The 17,604-nt window shown below is 42.8% G+C and overlaps 1 protein-coding gene across 5 annotated transcripts in view; it reads right to left on the bottom strand.

Annotated features, from left to right (window-relative positions):
* Nucleotides 1-17,604, bottom strand: part of LOC130361144 (uncharacterized) — a 158,279-nt gene that overhangs the window by 25,367 nt on the left and 115,308 nt on the right. For all 5 annotated transcript variants that reach the window (XM_056563766.1, XM_056563762.1, XM_056563761.1 and 2 more), the window contains one exon: nt 4,028-4,512. In XM_056563766.1, the coding sequence (XP_056419741.1) occupies nt 4,028-4,506 (479 nt within the window). In that variant the 5' untranslated portion in view covers nt 4,507-4,512. The remainder of the gene's footprint in view (nt 1-4,027; nt 4,513-17,604) is intronic.

Raw genomic sequence — 17,604 nt, 5'->3', positions numbered from 1 at the left:
TTGGAGTTTGGTGACATTATGACCAATTTGCTTTTTTTCCTCCTTTTTTGGTTTAGTTCCAATACACACAAAGCACAAAGGGAATAAACATGTGTATAGCAAAACATGTGTTACTGCAATCCTTTCCTGTGAGGAATACTTCTTTTTATAGAAAGATTTCAGGGGTGCCAACATTTACGGCCATGACTGTACCTTTCCTCCAGCTCTATCTGTATACTGCTGCTGTTCTCTCTATGGGATCAGGATATATAGTAGTTATACACCTCCCCTTAAGCTCTATCTGTATACTGCTGCTGCTATCTGTATGGCATCAGGATATATAGTAGTTACACACCTCCCCTCCAGCTCTATCTGTATACTGCTGCTATCTCTATAGGATCAGGATATATAGTAGTTACACACCTCCCCTCCAGCTCTATCTGTATACTGCTGCTATCTGTATGGGATCAGGATATATAGTAGTTATACTCCTCCCTCCAGCTCTATCTGTATACTGCTGCTATCTCTATAGGATCAGGATATATAGTAGTTATACTCCTCCCTCCAGCTCTATCTGTATACTGCTGCTATCTCTACGGGATCAGGATATATAGTAGTTACACACCTCCCCTCCAGCTCTCTGTGTACTGCTGCTATCTCTATGGGATCAGGATATATAGTAGTTACACACCTCCCCTCCAGCTCTATCTGTATTCTGCTGCTATCTCTATGGGATCAGGATATATAGTAGCTATACACCTCCCCTCCAGCTCTATCTGTATACTGCTGCTATCTCTATAGGATCAGGATATATAGTAGTTACACACCTCCCCTTCAGCTCTTTAACCCTAAAGACTTCAAATCTTGAGAAAATCCCTCCATTGTGATTATAGGTCAGATGACTTTTGCATCACAACTGCACATAGTGCGAACTGACCCCCAACCCCCGTTTCAGCAGTTTAGGCTTCTGGTTTCCTGAAGTGCTTCTTTAAGGATTATAAAAATGCTGAGGGACAATATCAACAGAAGATGTCATGGCAGCCTATTTACTACAGGATACGCAGAAGTAAGCAGGACAACATCTGTCATAAAGGAGCTGAGTGATATAGAAGCGGAGTGCCACCCCATCACTTGGGATAATGGCGTCCTATTGTTTTGTACTATTTTGGAGTTGCGGATTTCCAGGCTGTTACCTGAGGATCATCTGTCATGCTGCCAATGAGGTCGCGATGATCTGCAGCTCATTGTCCTCTTAGACTCCAGGTGTCTGCAGACATTCTGTACAACAATGGTCTTAAAGGGGTACTCCGGTGGAAAACAGTTTTATTTAAATTATCTGGTGCCAGAAAGTTAAACAGATCTGTAAATTATTTCTATTAAAAAATCTTACTTCTTCCAGTACTTATTAGCTGCTGATTACTACAGAGGAAATTATTTTCTTTTTGGAACACAGAGCTCTCTGCTGACATCCCGAGCACAGTGCTCTCTGCTGACATCTCTATCCATAAGAACTGTCCAGAGTAGGAGAAAATCCCCATAGCAAACCTATGCTACTCTGGACAGTTCCTAAAATGGACAGAGATGTCAGCAGAGAGCACTGTGGTCGTGATGTCAGCAGAGAGCTCTGTGTTCCAAAAAGAAAAGAAGTTCCTCTGTAGTATTCATCAGCTAATAAGTACTGGAAGGATTAAGATTTTTTAATAGAAGTCATTTACAATTCTGTTTAACTTTCTGGCACCAGTTCATTTAATAATTAAAAAAACGTTTTCCATCGGAGTACCCCTTTAAGGACGCAGCTCATTTTCACCTTAAGGACTGAGCCCTTTTTTTGCACATCTGACCACTGTCACTTTATATATTAATAACTCTGATGCTTTTACCTTTCATTCTGATTGGAAAATTGTTTTTTTCGTGACATATTCTACTTTATGTTAGTGGTAAATTTCCATCGTTACTTGCATCCTTTTTTGGTGAAAAATCCCCAAATTTCATGAAAATTTAGCATTTTTCTAACTTTGAAGCTCTCTGCTTATCAGGAAAATGAATATTATAAATAAATTATATATTGATTCACATATACAATATGTCTACTTTGTGTTTTCATCATAAAATTTAGATGTTTTTACTTTTGGAAGACACCAGAGGGCTTCAAAGTTCAGCAGCAATTTTCAAATTTTTCCCGAAAATTTCTAAATCGGAATTTTTAAGGGACCAGTTCAGGTTTGAAGTGGATTTGAGGGGTCTTCATATTAGAAATACCCCATAAATGACCCCATTATAAAAACTGCACCCCCCAAAGTATTCAAAATGACATTCAGAAAGTTTAACCCTTTAGGTGTTTCACAGGAATAGCAGCAAAATGAAGGAGAAAATTCAAAATCTTAATTTTTTTACACTCGCATGTTCCTATAGAGCCATTTTTAAATTTTTTTTTTTTTACAAGGGGTAAAAGGAGAGAAATTCCTCCAAAATTTGTAACCCAATTTCCCTCCAGTAAGGAAATACCTCATATGTCTATGTAAAGTGTTCTGCGGATGCACTAGACGGCTCAGAAGGGAAGGAGCGACAATGGGATTTTGGAAAGGGAACTTTTCTGAAATGTTTTTTTGGGGATATGTAACATTTAAAAAATGTTAAACACCCACAGATGTTTGACGACTTTTCATTGAAGTTGGATGTGTAAAATTAAGAAATCAGGATGCAGGGCGTACGCGTACGCCCTGCTTCCTGAAGGGGTTAAAGGGGTTCTCCACCATAAGGTGATTTTAGTACGCACCTGTCAGACAGTTATGGACATGATTAGGAAGGATCTGCGCTTGTCTTGAGGCTAAATGGCTATGTTGTGAGATTACCATAATGTTGAGGCTATCTTTTTTGTGAACTGGCTTTTTCCTGTTGGAGTTTCTTCCTTTAAACTACAAATCCCATAATTCCTTGTTTGTAAGTGTGAGGTCACTTTTCTCCCTCCCACACATCAGCCACCCCACCCATTGAAACACACCTGTAATCCCTTCAATGCAATAGACCAGTGTTTTCTAACCAGAATGCCTCCAGCTGTTGCAAAAACAGAATGATCTTCCTCCCACCCAGCGGTCACTCCATCCATTCAAGCAGACAGGCTCCTGAGATCGCGGGGAATCCCAGTGCGGTTTCCGAGATGGAGACATGGAGACTATGGGATGGGGTGTAACAGCCGTTACGCCCCCTCCCATAGACATGAATGGAGGGGGCGTGGCGTGGCGTGACATCATGAGGGTGCGTGGCGTGATGTCGCGTTTCCATCTCGGAAACCTAACTGGAGCAGCACCCAGCACAGAATGCCAAGTGATGCTCGGAGATCGCGGGGGCCCAGCTGCAGGACCCCCGCGATCAGACATCTCATCCCCTATCCTATGGATAGGGATAAGATGTCTAAGGGTGGAGTACCCCTTTAACATTTCTTATCCTGACCTGTGTTTCCGACCTTGTACAGTGCTGTTTTATTGTCCTGACCACGACTCCCCCCTGCACTTTAGTCAGCAGAGGGACTGGCGCCCAGATGTAGAGCCACTGCTTAGGGTTGATTAAAAAAAAAAGGTTTTCACCGGAGTACCCCTTTAATTCCCTACAATTTATTTTTGACGGTATTTACTAAGGTTTCCCTACATTTTCCCCTTTCCCTACGTTTTCCTTTTTTTTACACCTGCTCTGATCTGTCAGGTTTTCCTCAGCTCAAATCCACCACATTTTCTGTGGAAACCTTAGTACATATGTTGGGTTTTTGTGAAAATGTCGGGGCCACGCCCCTTTCCTGCAGTCGTGCCCCCTTTTCCCGGCAGCCACGCCCATTTAAAAAAAAAAATTCTTAGTAAAATGAGTTAGTCGTGTTTTTTTTCAATTCTGGTGCAAGAATCTGGAGCACGACCTGACAAAACATGTCGGGTTTACAGTAGTAAATCAGGGCCAATGTAACTGAAGATTAGTGTAAAGTATTTCCAAATCCCCCAAACCTTCCATGTAGATTATATAGGTCTAACGTTTAGAAGACTGAATATAATGGGATTCTTACTTCTTCTTCTCATCGAGGACCTCCGTACCATCATCATCATCCATTCGAGTGTGGAGCTCCTGGATGATTTTGTTCAGCGTCCCGTAGAATTCCTTGTTGTCCTCCCGGATCCCTTTATTATGTTCTGAGATGACCTGTTGGTACCCCAAGTCTTGGGCGTCCGCATTCACTGTATATTTCAGGCTCTGGAGAACCCGGTCGTGGTCCTGTAGAAGGTTCTGGAGATACTTCACGTCCTCCTTGATGCGGTTAGAGTTGTCCTTGTCTACACATGGCTCCTGTCGTGGGGTCACAAAAGTCAGCTGACAATGGTTTGTGTCTTTTGGGGGATTTCGAGACTCTTTGGGTTGGTCTTGAGGGGTGTCAAGGATGTACCCGGATCCCAAATCGGCCAAAATGTCATCCCCACTTTGGCCTGAGCTGAACGATATTGCGAGCCATAGGTTAAACGCCACACGTAAGGCCAGAAGCTGCCGCATTGTACCCTGGAAATTGCATAAAAAAACAGGAATATTAATCATCTTTCTACTTTAACCTCTGTTTAGCATCAGTAAATGAAGATATTATTTTTGTTGTTCTAGGATTAAAAAAAAGACACGGTATATATGTTAACAAAAATATTATAAATATGCGGACAGTGCTGCAAGAGCACTACAGATTTAGCTTTTTTATCCTCGACATGTTTTGCTATCATGTGCAGCTTCTTCAGGGTACTGGAATCGCAGATATACATCCCACATATCCCACCCCAAACAGGCACGTCATATTTGTAAAACAAAAAATAGAATGTAATAAAAAATGCTGTCAATAATGCAAGACCCCTACATATTTTCCTTTTTTACCCTCGACATGTTTTTCTTTAATCTGCAGCTTCTTCAGGGCACTGGGATCACAGATATACATCCCACATATCCCACCCCAAACAGACACATCATATTTGTAAAAAAAAAAAAAATGTCCCCTGTGTTATATTATGTAGTGAATTCCATGACACTGTTAAAATGTAACATTTCCGACCCCTGACATGTTTTGCCGTCATGTGCAGCTTCTTCAGGGGACTTGGATCCCACATATACATCCCACATATTCCATTCCAAACAGTCACAGCATATTTGTATAAAATAAAAAATGTGGTGCTGCTAGGTCACATTTTTCCCCTCCAGTGGATTTTCACTATACGATGAATTCCATCACAGTGGTAAAATTTAAAAAAATTCAAACCCCCGACATGTTTTGCTGTCATTTGCAGCTTCTTCAGGGCACTGGGATCACAATATACATCTCTTAACAGATTTGGACCATCGCCAGAGGTGTCTGACAGCAGCCTAACCCTCTGTTCTGCACTGAGAACACATGAACACTCAGCCGAGCCGAGTATTCATGTATATTAAGAGATCAGGAGCTGTTGGCTGCATACGTTTCATATATAAGATATGTCTGGATATCCTATAATAGCTTAGATAGCTGTCAATGAATACTCATTTAGCCTACGGTTATTCTTCTTAAAGGGGTACTCCGGTGGAAAACTTTTTTTTTTTTTTTTTATCTATCAACTGGTGGCAGAAAGTTAAACAGATTTGTAAATGACTTCTATTAAAAAAAATCTTAATCCTTCCAGTACTTATAAGCTGCTGAATACTACAGAGGAAATTCTTTTCTTTTTGGAACACAGAGCTCTCTGCTGATATCCTGAGCACAGTGCTCTCTGCTGACATCTCTGTCCATTTTAAGAACTAATCCAGAGTAGGAGAAAATCCCCATAGCAAACATATGCTGCTCTGGACAGTTCCTAAAATGGACAGAGATGTCAGCAGAGAGCACTGTGCTCGTGATGTCAGCAGAGAGCTCTGTGTTCCAAAAAGAAAATCATTTCCTCTGTAGTATTCAGCAGCTTATAAGTACTGGAAGGATTAAGATTTTTTAATAGAATTAATTTACAAATCTGTTTAACTTTCTGGCACCAGTTGATTTAAAAAAAAAAAAAAAAAAATGTTTTCCAGGAGTACCCCATAAATATGTACACTCAGCTTGGCTGAGCATGCATGTGTTCTAAATTGGGGCAAAAGATAAGGCATGATGAAATATACCAATGGGATGAAGCTGCCCTTTTACATTAGATCAGTTTTTCCCAATGTTGGGGGGCCTCCAGCTGTTGCAAAACTACAACTCCTAGCATGCCCGGACAGCCGAAGGCTGTCCGGGCATGCTGGAAGTTGTAGTTTTGCAACAGCTGGAGGCACCCCGTTTGGGAAATATTGATATAGGCACATAATATTTCAGCACTCAGGTGTATTTATAGTTATTGGTGGAGACATCCTGAGTTCATCCATTACCAGGATATAAATCTGTCATAACGCTGCGTGAAAAGGCGAATATATGAGGTGTAAAACCAACATGGCGTCACGGGCGGACAGTGGGTCACCGCCACCTCCAGAATAGATGAGGACATCAGGCGTCTGCGAGGAGGTGTAAGGATGGCGGAATGTCTCCATCTCACAGAGCATCCCTTATACCGCAGGCAGGTGCTTGTCTAGAACTCCACTACATCACGAGAGTCAGCACAACGAGCACTGCAGCTGGAGAGCACAGCAAGACACTTAACTCTTCACCTGCAGTCCTATGTAACACCACAGATAACAGTGATAACTCTCTGAGTACAGATAATGTATAGATGGGACCTGCAGTCCTATGTAACGCCACAGATAACAGTGATAACTCTCTGAGTACAGATAATGTATAGATGTGACCTGCAGTCCTATGTAACACCACAGATAACACAGTGATAACTCTCTGAGTACAGATAATGTATAGATGTGACCTGCAGTCCTATGTAACACCACAGATAACACAGTGATAACTCTCTGAGTACAGATAATGTATAGATGGGACCTGCAGTCCTATGTAACGCCACAGATAACAGTGATAACTCTCTGAGTACAGATAATGTATAGATGTGACCTGCAGTCCTATGTAACACCACAGATAACACAGTGATAACTCTCTGAGTACAGATAATGTGTAGATGTGACCTGCAGTCCTATGTAACACCACAGATAACAGTGATAACTCTCTGAGGACAGATAATGTATAGATGTTACCTGCAGTCCCATGTAACACCACAGATAACAGTGATTACTCTGAGTACAGATAATGTAGTAGATGGTAGATGTGACCTGCAGTCCCATGTAACACCACAGATAACAGTGATCATACATCTGCTATATAGAAGTAATATAAGTGTCATTGTGGCGTCTCGGAGATGATGGAGGATCAGTCATCCGGTGAGGTCGGTGATTACGTTCACATCATTATGATGTCTTCAATTCAGGAGTGACACAATAGACTCCTCCGGAGAACACAGAACGTTCCGGGAGCTAATGGATCACTTAGCACAACGTATTACGAGCCGTCAGCTCCTCTCGTCTGTTATACGGAGATGACATTTATTACGGTTGAATCGGTGACACCAGAAAAATCTGCAGTGCTTTGGGGGTATCATGAGTTAAAGGGGTACTCCGATGGAAAACTTTATTTTTTTTAAATCAACTGGTGCCAGAAAGTTAAACAGATTTGTAAATTACTTCTATTAAAAAATCTTAATCCTTCCAGTTCTTATTAGCTGCTGAATACTACAGAGGAAATGGTTTTCTTTTTGGAACACAGAGCTCTCTGCTGACATCTCTGTCCATTTTAGGAACTGTCCAGAGCAGCCTATGTTTGTTATGGGGTGTCAGCAGAGAGCACTTTGCTCGTGATGTCAGCAGAGAACTCTGTGTTCCAAAAAGAAAACCATTTCCTCTGTAGTATTCAGCAGCTAATAAGTACTGGAAGGAGTACCCCATTAACTTTCATAACTGAGTCTGTCTATTACAGTGATGTGGAGAACAAGCAGACATTATATTAGTGATCAGCACAGAGGTCTAAGTAATTACAATAAGTTCACTTACAGTTTCTCCCTGCACTGTGGATGTTTGTTCAGTGTGTATAATAAAATGTAATGAATGGTAAAACCGTATGTGTGTTATTGGTTTAGTTACAATGTGTTTGTCTATTACGGTAACTTGGAGAACAATCAGATCAGAGGTCCTAGGAATTACAATAGATTTACTTACAGTTTCTCCCTGCACTGTGGATGTTTGTTCAGTTTGTATAAAAAAAGTCATGAATGGTAAAACCGTATGTGTGTTATTGGTTTAGTTACAATTTGTTTGTCTATTACGGTGACTTGGAGAACAATCAGATCAGAGGTCCAAGGAATTACAATAGGTTGACTTATAGTTTTTCCCTGCACTGTGGATGTTTGCTTAATGTACATAATACAAGACATGAACGGTAAAACTGTGTGTCTGTGTGTTATTGGTTCGGCGATTGTGTCTGTGCGTTATTGGTTTAGTTGCACTGTAATTGCTGCGGAAGCGGCTACGGCAGTCACAGAGGATGCGCCCCATTTTACCCTCCCCTAAAGGTTTTGCTCATCTTACAACTCATCTTGCCCCCCCCCCCCCCTATCACCCCTGACTAGTCAGCTGGGAACGCTGCAAATTGAGAATAAAGATCTGAAGGCAATAAAAGGTTAATTCCCCCACCCCCTTCATTTCCAGCTCTTAGATCTAATTACATTTCATTACTTTTATTTTCCACTCACATAATCCACATGAATGGAGAATCTGCACTGACATTTCTGTAATAGCATCAGGATGGGAAGAGCAAAAAGTTTCTGAACATTTTGTGATAGAAACCAGGAAATCTGATTGGCCCATCCTCCTAGAATTTCTTGGGTTGTGACTTTTTACACAAAAGACAATGAAATATACATTGCTTATTATGTACATTAAGCAAACATCCACAGTGCAGGGAGAAATTGTGAGTATGAGTGTGTGATGTCATAGAAGAGGCGCCTCCTGCTTGGGACCACTCAGGGCTAGCTCTGCTTGTATACAGAATAGGCAGCCGCCTAGAGCACACTCCTGATGGGGGCGCCACTCTGCCACCCCAGTAGAAAGGAGATTATATAAAGAGGAAATTTGTTACAGTGTGTCACCCCAGTAGTAAGGAGATTACATGAGGAGGAGGTTTGTTACCGTGAGTCACCCCAGTAGTAAGGAGATTACACGAGGAGGAGGTTTGTTACAGTGTGTCACCCCAGTAGTAAGGAGATTACATGAGGAGGAGGTTTGTTACAGTGTGTCGCCCCAGTAGTAAAGTGATTACATGAGGAGGAGGTTTGTTACAGTGTGTCACCCCAGTAGTAAGGTGATTACATGAGGAGGATGTTTGTTACAGTGTGTCACCCCAGTAGTAAGGTGATTACATAAGGAGGAGGTTTGTTACAGTGTGCCACCCCAGTAGTAAGGAGATTACATGAGGAGGAGGTTTGTTACAGTGTGTCACCCCAGTAGTAAGGAGATTACATGAGGAGGAGGTTTGTTACCGTGAGTCACCCCAGTAGTAAGGAGATTACACGAGGAGGAGGTTTGTTACAGTGTGTCACCCCAGTAGTAAGGAGATTACATGAGGAGGAGGTTTGTTACAGTGTGTCGCCCCAGTAGTAAAGTGATTACATGAGGAGGAGGTTTGTTACAGTGTGTCACCCCAGTAGTAAGGTGATTACATGAGGAGGATGTTTGTTACAGTGTGTCACCCCAGTAGTAAGGTGATTACATAAGGAGGAGGTTTGTTACAGTGTGCCACCCCAGTAGTAAGGAGATTACATGAGGAGGAGGTTTGTTACAGTGTGTCACCCCAGTAGTAAGGAGATTACATGAGGAGGAGGTTTGTTACAGTGTGTCACCCCAGTAGTAAGGTGATTACATGAGGAGGAGGTTTGTTACAGTGTGTCACCCCAGTAGTAAGGAGATTACACGAGGAGGAGGTTTTTTAGTGTGTCACCACAGTAGTAAGGAAGATACATGAGGAGGAGGTTTGTTACAGTGTGTCACCCCAGTAGTAAGGTGATTACATGAGGAGGAGGTTTGTTACAGTGTGTCACCCCAGTAGTAAGGAAAATACATGAGGAGGAGGTTTGTTACAGTGTGTCACCCCAGTAGTAAGGAGATTAAATGAGGAGGAGGTTTGTTAGTGTGTCACACCAGTAGTAAGGAGATTACATGAGGAGGAGGTTTGTTACAGTGTGTCACCCCAGTAGTAAGGTGATTACATGAGGAGGAGGTTTGTTACAGTGTGTCACCCCAGTAGTAAGGAGATTAGATGAGGAGGAGGTTTGTTACAGTGTGTCACCCCAGTAGTAAGGAGATTACATGAGGAGGAGGTTTGTTACAGTGTGTCACCCCAGTAGTACGGTAATTAGATGAGGAGGAGGTTTGTTACAGTGTGTCACCCCAGTAGTAAGGAGATTAGATGAGGAGGAGGTTTGTTACAGTGTGTCACCCCAGTAGTAAGGTGATTACATGAGGAGGAGGTTTGTTACAGTGTGTCACCCCAGTAGTAAGGAGGGGCGTGTCAAAGGGTGGAGTCAAGGGGCGGCAAAATTAGCTTTCACCTAGGGGGCTCCTGTTCTGGAGGACTGGCCATATGGTCATATCCATAGGTCCCTAAAATTAGGGATGTTCTGATACTATTTTTTTTTTTTTAAAGACTGAGTAAAAGTACCGATACTTTTATCTAGTACCCACCAATGCCAAATCACTTCTAATAGCAATATTTCTCTTAGAATTAGAAAAAACATCAAAACTGCACATAATGTGAACTGACCTCAAACCGCCTTATGAGTCTTATCAGTTGACCAGGGTGACCTCCAGCACCAGCAGCCTAATTAAATGACCAGGTGCAGTGATCAGACTCCACCCCTTTTCTCTGCAAAGCCAAAGGATTCATGGAAAATGTAGACAGCATTAGGAAATCATTTCAGTGATGGAATTGGAATTAATATGACTGAATACCCCCATGCCTGCCACGTCAGCTAAAACAGGTAAGCACAAAGCATACACAAGAACCTTTACATTTTTCTCCAATAATTTGTAGGAGGCTTGAGCTGCAATATTTGCAAATGTTTCTATTGTTACAAATAATAGCGACATACTAAAACATTACTATGTACAGTGGTCCTTCAAGTTACAATATTAATTGGTTCCAGGACAACCATTGTATGTTGAGACCATGTATGTTGGGACCATTGTATGTTGGGACCATTGTATGTTGAGACCATTGTATGTTGAGACCATAACTCTATGGAAACCTGGTAATTGGTTCTGAAGCCCCAAAATGTCATCCAAAAATAGGAAAAAGTACTGTAGGGGGCACTACCAGACACCAGTCAGTGCACACACTTCAGTAATACAGGTAAAGAGTACAGAACATGTAATACCTCCCTGTACTGTAGGGGGCGCTACCAGACACCAGTCAGTGCACACACTTCAGTAATACAGGTAAAGAGTACAGAACATGTAATACCTCCCTGTACTGTAGGGGGCGCTACCAGACACCAGTCAGTGCATACACTTCAGTAATACAGGTAAAGAGTACAGAACATGTAATACCTCCCTGTACTGTAGGGGGCGCTACCAGACACCAGTCAGTGCACACACTTCAGTAATACAGGTAAAGAGTACAGAACATGTAATACCTCCCTGTACTGTAGGGGGCGCTACCAGACACCAGTCAGTGCACACACTTCAGTAATACAGGTAAAGAGTACAGAACATGTAATACCTCCCTGTACTGTAGGGGGCGCTACCAGACACCAGTCAGTGCACACACTTCAGTAATACAGGTAAAGAGTACAGAACATGTAATACCTCCCTGTACTGTAGGGGGCGCTACCAGACACCAGTCAGTGCATACACTTCAGTAATACAGGTAAAGAGTACAGAACATGTAATACCTCCCTGTACTGTAGGGGGCGCTACCAGACACCAGTCAGTGCACACACTTCAGTAATACAGGTAAAGAGTACAGAACATGTAATACCTCCCTGTACTGTAGGGGGCGCTACCAGACACCAGTCAGTGCACACACTTCAGTAATACAGGTAAAGAGTACAGAACATGTAATACCTCCCTGTACTGTAGGGGGCGCTACCAGACACCAGTCAGTGCATACACTTCAGTAATACAGGTAAAGAGTACAGAACATGTAATACCTCCCTGTACTGTAGGGGGCGCTACCAGACTCCAGTCAGTGCATACACTTCAGTAATACAGGTAAAGAGTACAGAACATGTAATACCTCCCTGTACTGTAGGGGGCGCTACCAGACACCAGTCAGTGCCTGCACAGGGGTTTTACCAGTGAAATATCCATTCTGATTGGTCGGTTCTTCCAGCCATTGACACGTTTCACAAATTCCAAAGCATTGTATGTTGAGTCTGGTTTCAAGTTACAATGGTCTCTGGACACATTATTGATGTCACCGGACAATCCACAGCCTTGGCCTTGTTCACAGAGGGAGCAATGCATTCTGGGAGAAACTACTATAAATGAGAGAATAAACAATATCAATCAGACCGGCCAAGGTTACATTGTGTGATTCTCGTAACATGGAAGGAGAGTCAGGATCTAACATTCGGAGGCCGAAATGGTTTAGGCATCTGACATCGTCCCATGTGACCGCCCAATATATGGGAATAAATGTCACCTTCCTGCCCGCCAGCGTCCGATGCATTCTAGGGTTACATGTGAAATGGTTTCCAATTTATTTTTATACGGTTCCCATTGTTGGGGTATTCTCCTGTGACTGCTCCTCTGTCCGTGCTGGAGAGACGCCAACCGTGATTATCTGCACCTGTTCATATCACTGCTTAACATGCCAGGAGCGCAGTCAGTGCCCATCATACGGGGCCGGAGCCCATGCCAGGGGCTTTACTGCTGCAGACTGGTCTCACCTGCTCTATACTCAGGGTCCAGAAATAACCACACAAGGATGACGAATATTATTCCTCCATATGAATAACAAGCAATGGAGGGTGCACAAAAGAAGGGAAACTCTACTTACAAATAATCTTCAGTGGTATAGTATAGAAATTGTGATGAACAGATTTAGCTAAATACTCATATAATACTGCCTCCTAAATACAAGAATATAACTACTATAATACTGCCTCCTAAATACAAGAATATAACTACTATAATACTGCCTCCTAAATACAAGAATATAACTACTATAATACTGCCCTTATATACAAGAATATAACTACTATAATACTGCTCCTGTATACAAGAATATAACTACTATAATACTGCTCCTATATACAAGAATATAACTACTATAATACTGCTCCTATATACAAGAATATAACTGCTATAATACTGCTCCTTTATACAGGAACATAACTACTATAATACTGCTCCTATATACAGGAATATATCTACTATAATACTGCCTCCTATATACAAGATTATAACTACTATAATACTTCCTCCTATATACAAGAATATAACTACTATAATACTGCCTCCAATATACAAGAATATAACAACTATAATACTGCCTCCTATATACAAGAATATAACTACTATAATAATGCATCCTATATACAAGAATATAACTACTATAATACTTCCTCCTATATACAAGAATATATCTACTATAATACTGCTCCTATATACAAGAATATAACTACTATAATACTGCTCCTATATACAAGAATATAACTACTATAATACTGCTCCTATATACAAGAATATATCTACTATAATACTGCTCCTATATACAAGAATATAACTACTATAATACTGCTCCTATATACAAGAATATAACTACTATAATGCTGCCTCTTATATACAAGAATATAACTACTATAATACTGCCTCCTATATACAAGAATATAACTACTATAATACTGCTCCTATATACAAGAATATAACTACTATAATACTGCTCCTATATACAAGAATATAACTACTATAATACCTTCTCATTCTCAGTGTGGTGTTGCCTCAGAAGCTCCCCGGTACCTCTTTCTCTCTCCGGACAGGAAGTTGTATATTCCTCTCATTGTCACTGTGGTGTTGTCTCAGCAGCTTCCCAGCTCCTTTTTCCCTCTTGAGATGACGCATCATCCTCTGCTGTCTCAGGAGGCATGACTGGCTCTTGTCTCAGCCGTAGCCCGCCCCCTAAGTGATGTCATCACCTCTGTCCAGCCCCTGCATGCTACATTATTATCTCCCTGTCATATACAAATGTACATATATGTCTTTATTGGGACATTTACAGAAGGATAAGGTGAGATGTACAGAATGCTGCATTCTGCTGAGCAATGCCACAGGAAGAGGAGCAGTCAGGAAATGAATACAGCTGTTGCTGCAGACTGTTCTGCTCTGTACTGAATAATTCTGCAGTCATTCTGGATGGAAATCTGGCAAGAGTTCTGTTGGAGAGGAGTGAGTAGGATGGGGGTTGTGATGAGGAGCTGAAGGGAAGGAATGCCTCCTGGGAATTGTAGTACTGAGCATCTGCCCAAGCAACTAGTGAGACGCCATGTTAGAGGGGCAGAATTACATATTAATAAAACCAATGGATTTTTGGTGGTTTTAGAACTTGGCAGAAAATTGAGGAATTCTTTATACTTTTGGTATACATTTTTATGTTTTGTTACATAGGAGTACCCCTTTATTAGTTACAATAATGGTAGATGCCATCCGTCCCCTCTCCCTTCCATTCCCTCTCCCTTCCATTCCCTCTCCCATCCGTCCCCTCTCCCATCCGTCCCCTCTCCCATCCGTCCCTTCTCCCATCCGTCCCCTCTCCCATCCGTCCCCTCTCCCATCCGTCCCCTCTCCCATCCGTCCTCTCTCCCATCTTTCCCCTCTCCCATCTGTCCCCTCTCCCATCCGTCCCCTTTCTTATCCGTCCCCTCTCCCATCCGTCCCCTCTCCCATCCGTCCCCTCTCCCATCCGTCCCCTCTCCCGTCCGTCCCCTCTCCCGTCCGTCACCTCTCCCATCCGTCCCTTTTCCCATCCGTCCTCTCTCCCATCTGTCCCCTCTCCCATCCTTCTCGTTTCCCATCCGTCCTCTCTCCCATCCTTCTCGTTTCCCATCCGTCCCCTCTCCCATGCGTCCCCTCTCCCATGCGTCCCCTCTCCCATCCATCCCTTTTCCCATCCGTCCCCTCTCCCATCCGTCCCCTCTCCCATCCGTCCCCTCTCCCATCCGTCCCCTCTCCCATCCGTCCTCTCTCCCATCCGTCCTCTCTCCCATCCGTCCTCTCTCCCATCCGTCCCCTCTCCCATCCGTCCCCTCTCCCATCTGTCCACTCTCCCATCCGTCCTCTCTCCCATCCTTCTCGTTTCCCATCCGTCCCCTCTCCCATCTGTCCCCTCTCCCATCCGTCCTCTCTCCCATCCTTCTCGTTTCCCATCCGTCCCCTCTCCCATCTGTCCCCTCTCCCATCCGTTCCCTCTCCCATGCGTCCCCTCTCCCATGCGTCCCCTCTCCCATGCGTCCCCTCTCCCATGCGTCCCCTCTCCCATGCGTCCCCTCTCCCATGCGTCCCCTCTCCCATCCGTCCCCTCTCCCATCCGTCCCATCCGTCCCCTCTCCCATGCGTCCCCTCTCCCATGCGTCCCCTCTCATCCGTCCCCTCTCTCATCCGTCCCCTCTCTCATCCGTCCCCTCTCTCATCCGTCCCCTCTCCCATCCGTCCCCTCTCCCATCCGTCCCCTCTCCCATCCGTCCCCTCTCCCATCCGTCCCCTCTCCCATCCGTCCCCTCTCCCATCCGTCCCCTCTCCCATCCGTCCCCTCTCCCATCCGTCCCATCCGTCCCCTCTCCCATCCGTCCCCTCTCCCATTGTTAGTGGGGTCTTTGTACCTTCTCCATATACTGATGGACATAGTTATGGATGTTATAAACATAATGGACTTGTTCTGGGAAGAGACTCAATCCCATCCCTGTAATTCTATTATGCTCCCAGTAAACCTCCCTATAATTTACGCGAGCCGGTTACGTACACTGACTGACGTGTGCAACAACTATAGAATGAATGTACGCGCCAGGAGGCGGCACAGAAAAACGATGACATTTTACACAATCCCTCAGGACAGACGTCACGTGGAGGTTCTGCCCTATGGTGCTCTTAAGATGACGCGCACAAATGTCATAAGTTTTAGGTTGTTTTGTCCAATTATAAGCAACAAAACAGTAACTTACCAAACAATACTGCTAGAGATGAGCGAAGTTATAGTGATTCGATTCGTCACGAACTTCTCAGCTCGGCGGTTGCTTGCTTTATCCTGCATAAATTAATTCAGCTTTCAGGTGCTCCGGTGGCTGGAAAAGGTGGATACAGTCCTAGGAAAGTCTACAGCCCACCGGAGCACCTGAAAGCTGAACTAATTTATGCAGGATAAAGCAACCAACCGCCGAGCTGAGAAGTTTGTGACGAATCGAATCACTGTAACTTCGCTCATCTCTAAATACTGCCATACAATGGTCAAGTAATACTGCAATACAGTGCTCAAATAATACTGCCATGCAATGCTTAAATAATACCACAATACAGTGCTCAAATAATACTGCCATGCAATGCTTAAATAATACTGCCTTACAGTGCTCAAATAATACTGCCTTACAGTGCTCAAATAATACTGCCTTACAGTGCTTAAATAATACTGCCTTACAGTGCTTAAATAATTCGGCCTTACAGTGCTTAAATAATACTGCAATGCAACGCTCAAATAATACTGCCTTACAGTGCTCAAATAATACTGCAATACAGTGCTCAAATAATACTGCCTTACAGTGCTCAAATAATACTGCCTTACAGTGCTCAAATAATACTGCAATACAGTGCTCAAATAATACTGCCTTACAGTGCTCAAATAATACTGCAATGCAATTCTCAAATAATACTGCCTTACAGTGCTTAAATAATACTGCCTTACAGTGCTTAAATAATACTGCCTTACAGTGCTTAAATAATACGGCCTTACAGTGCTTAAATAATACGGCCTTACAGTGCTTAAATAATACTGCAATGCAACGCTCAAATAATACTGCCTTACAGTGCTCAAATAATACTGCCTTACAGTGCTCAAATAATACTGCCATGCAATGCTTAAATAATACTCCCTTACAGTGCTCAAATAATACTGCAATACAGTGCTCAAATAATACTGCAATACAGTGCTCAAATAATACTGCCTTACAGTGCTCAAATAATACTGCCTTACAGTGCTCAAATAATACTGCAATACAGTGCTCAAATAATACTGCCTTACAGTGCTCAAATAATACTGCAATACAGTGCTCAAATAATACTGCCTTACAGTGCTCAAATAATACTGCAATACAGTGCTCAAATAATACTGCCTTACAGTGCTCAAATAATACTGCAATGCAATTCTCAAATAATACTGCCTTACAGTGCTTAAATAATACTGCCTTACAGTGCTTAAATAATACGGCCTTACAGTGCTTAAATAATACTGCAATGCAACGCTCAAATAATACTGCCTTACAGTGCTCAAATAATACTGCCATGCAATGCTTAAATAATACTCCCTTACAGTGCTCAAATAATACTGCAATACAGTGCTCAAATAATACTGCCTTACAGTGCTCAAATAATACTGCCTTACAGCGCTCAAATAATACTGCAATACAGTGTTCAAATAATACT

This window comes from Hyla sarda, chromosome 3 (genome assembly GCF_029499605.1).
Source record: "Hyla sarda isolate aHylSar1 chromosome 3, aHylSar1.hap1, whole genome shotgun sequence".
In the NCBI taxonomy this organism is placed as follows: domain Eukaryota; kingdom Metazoa; phylum Chordata; class Amphibia; order Anura; family Hylidae; genus Hyla; species Hyla sarda.
This window is presented reverse-complemented; position numbering and strand designations above follow the sequence as displayed.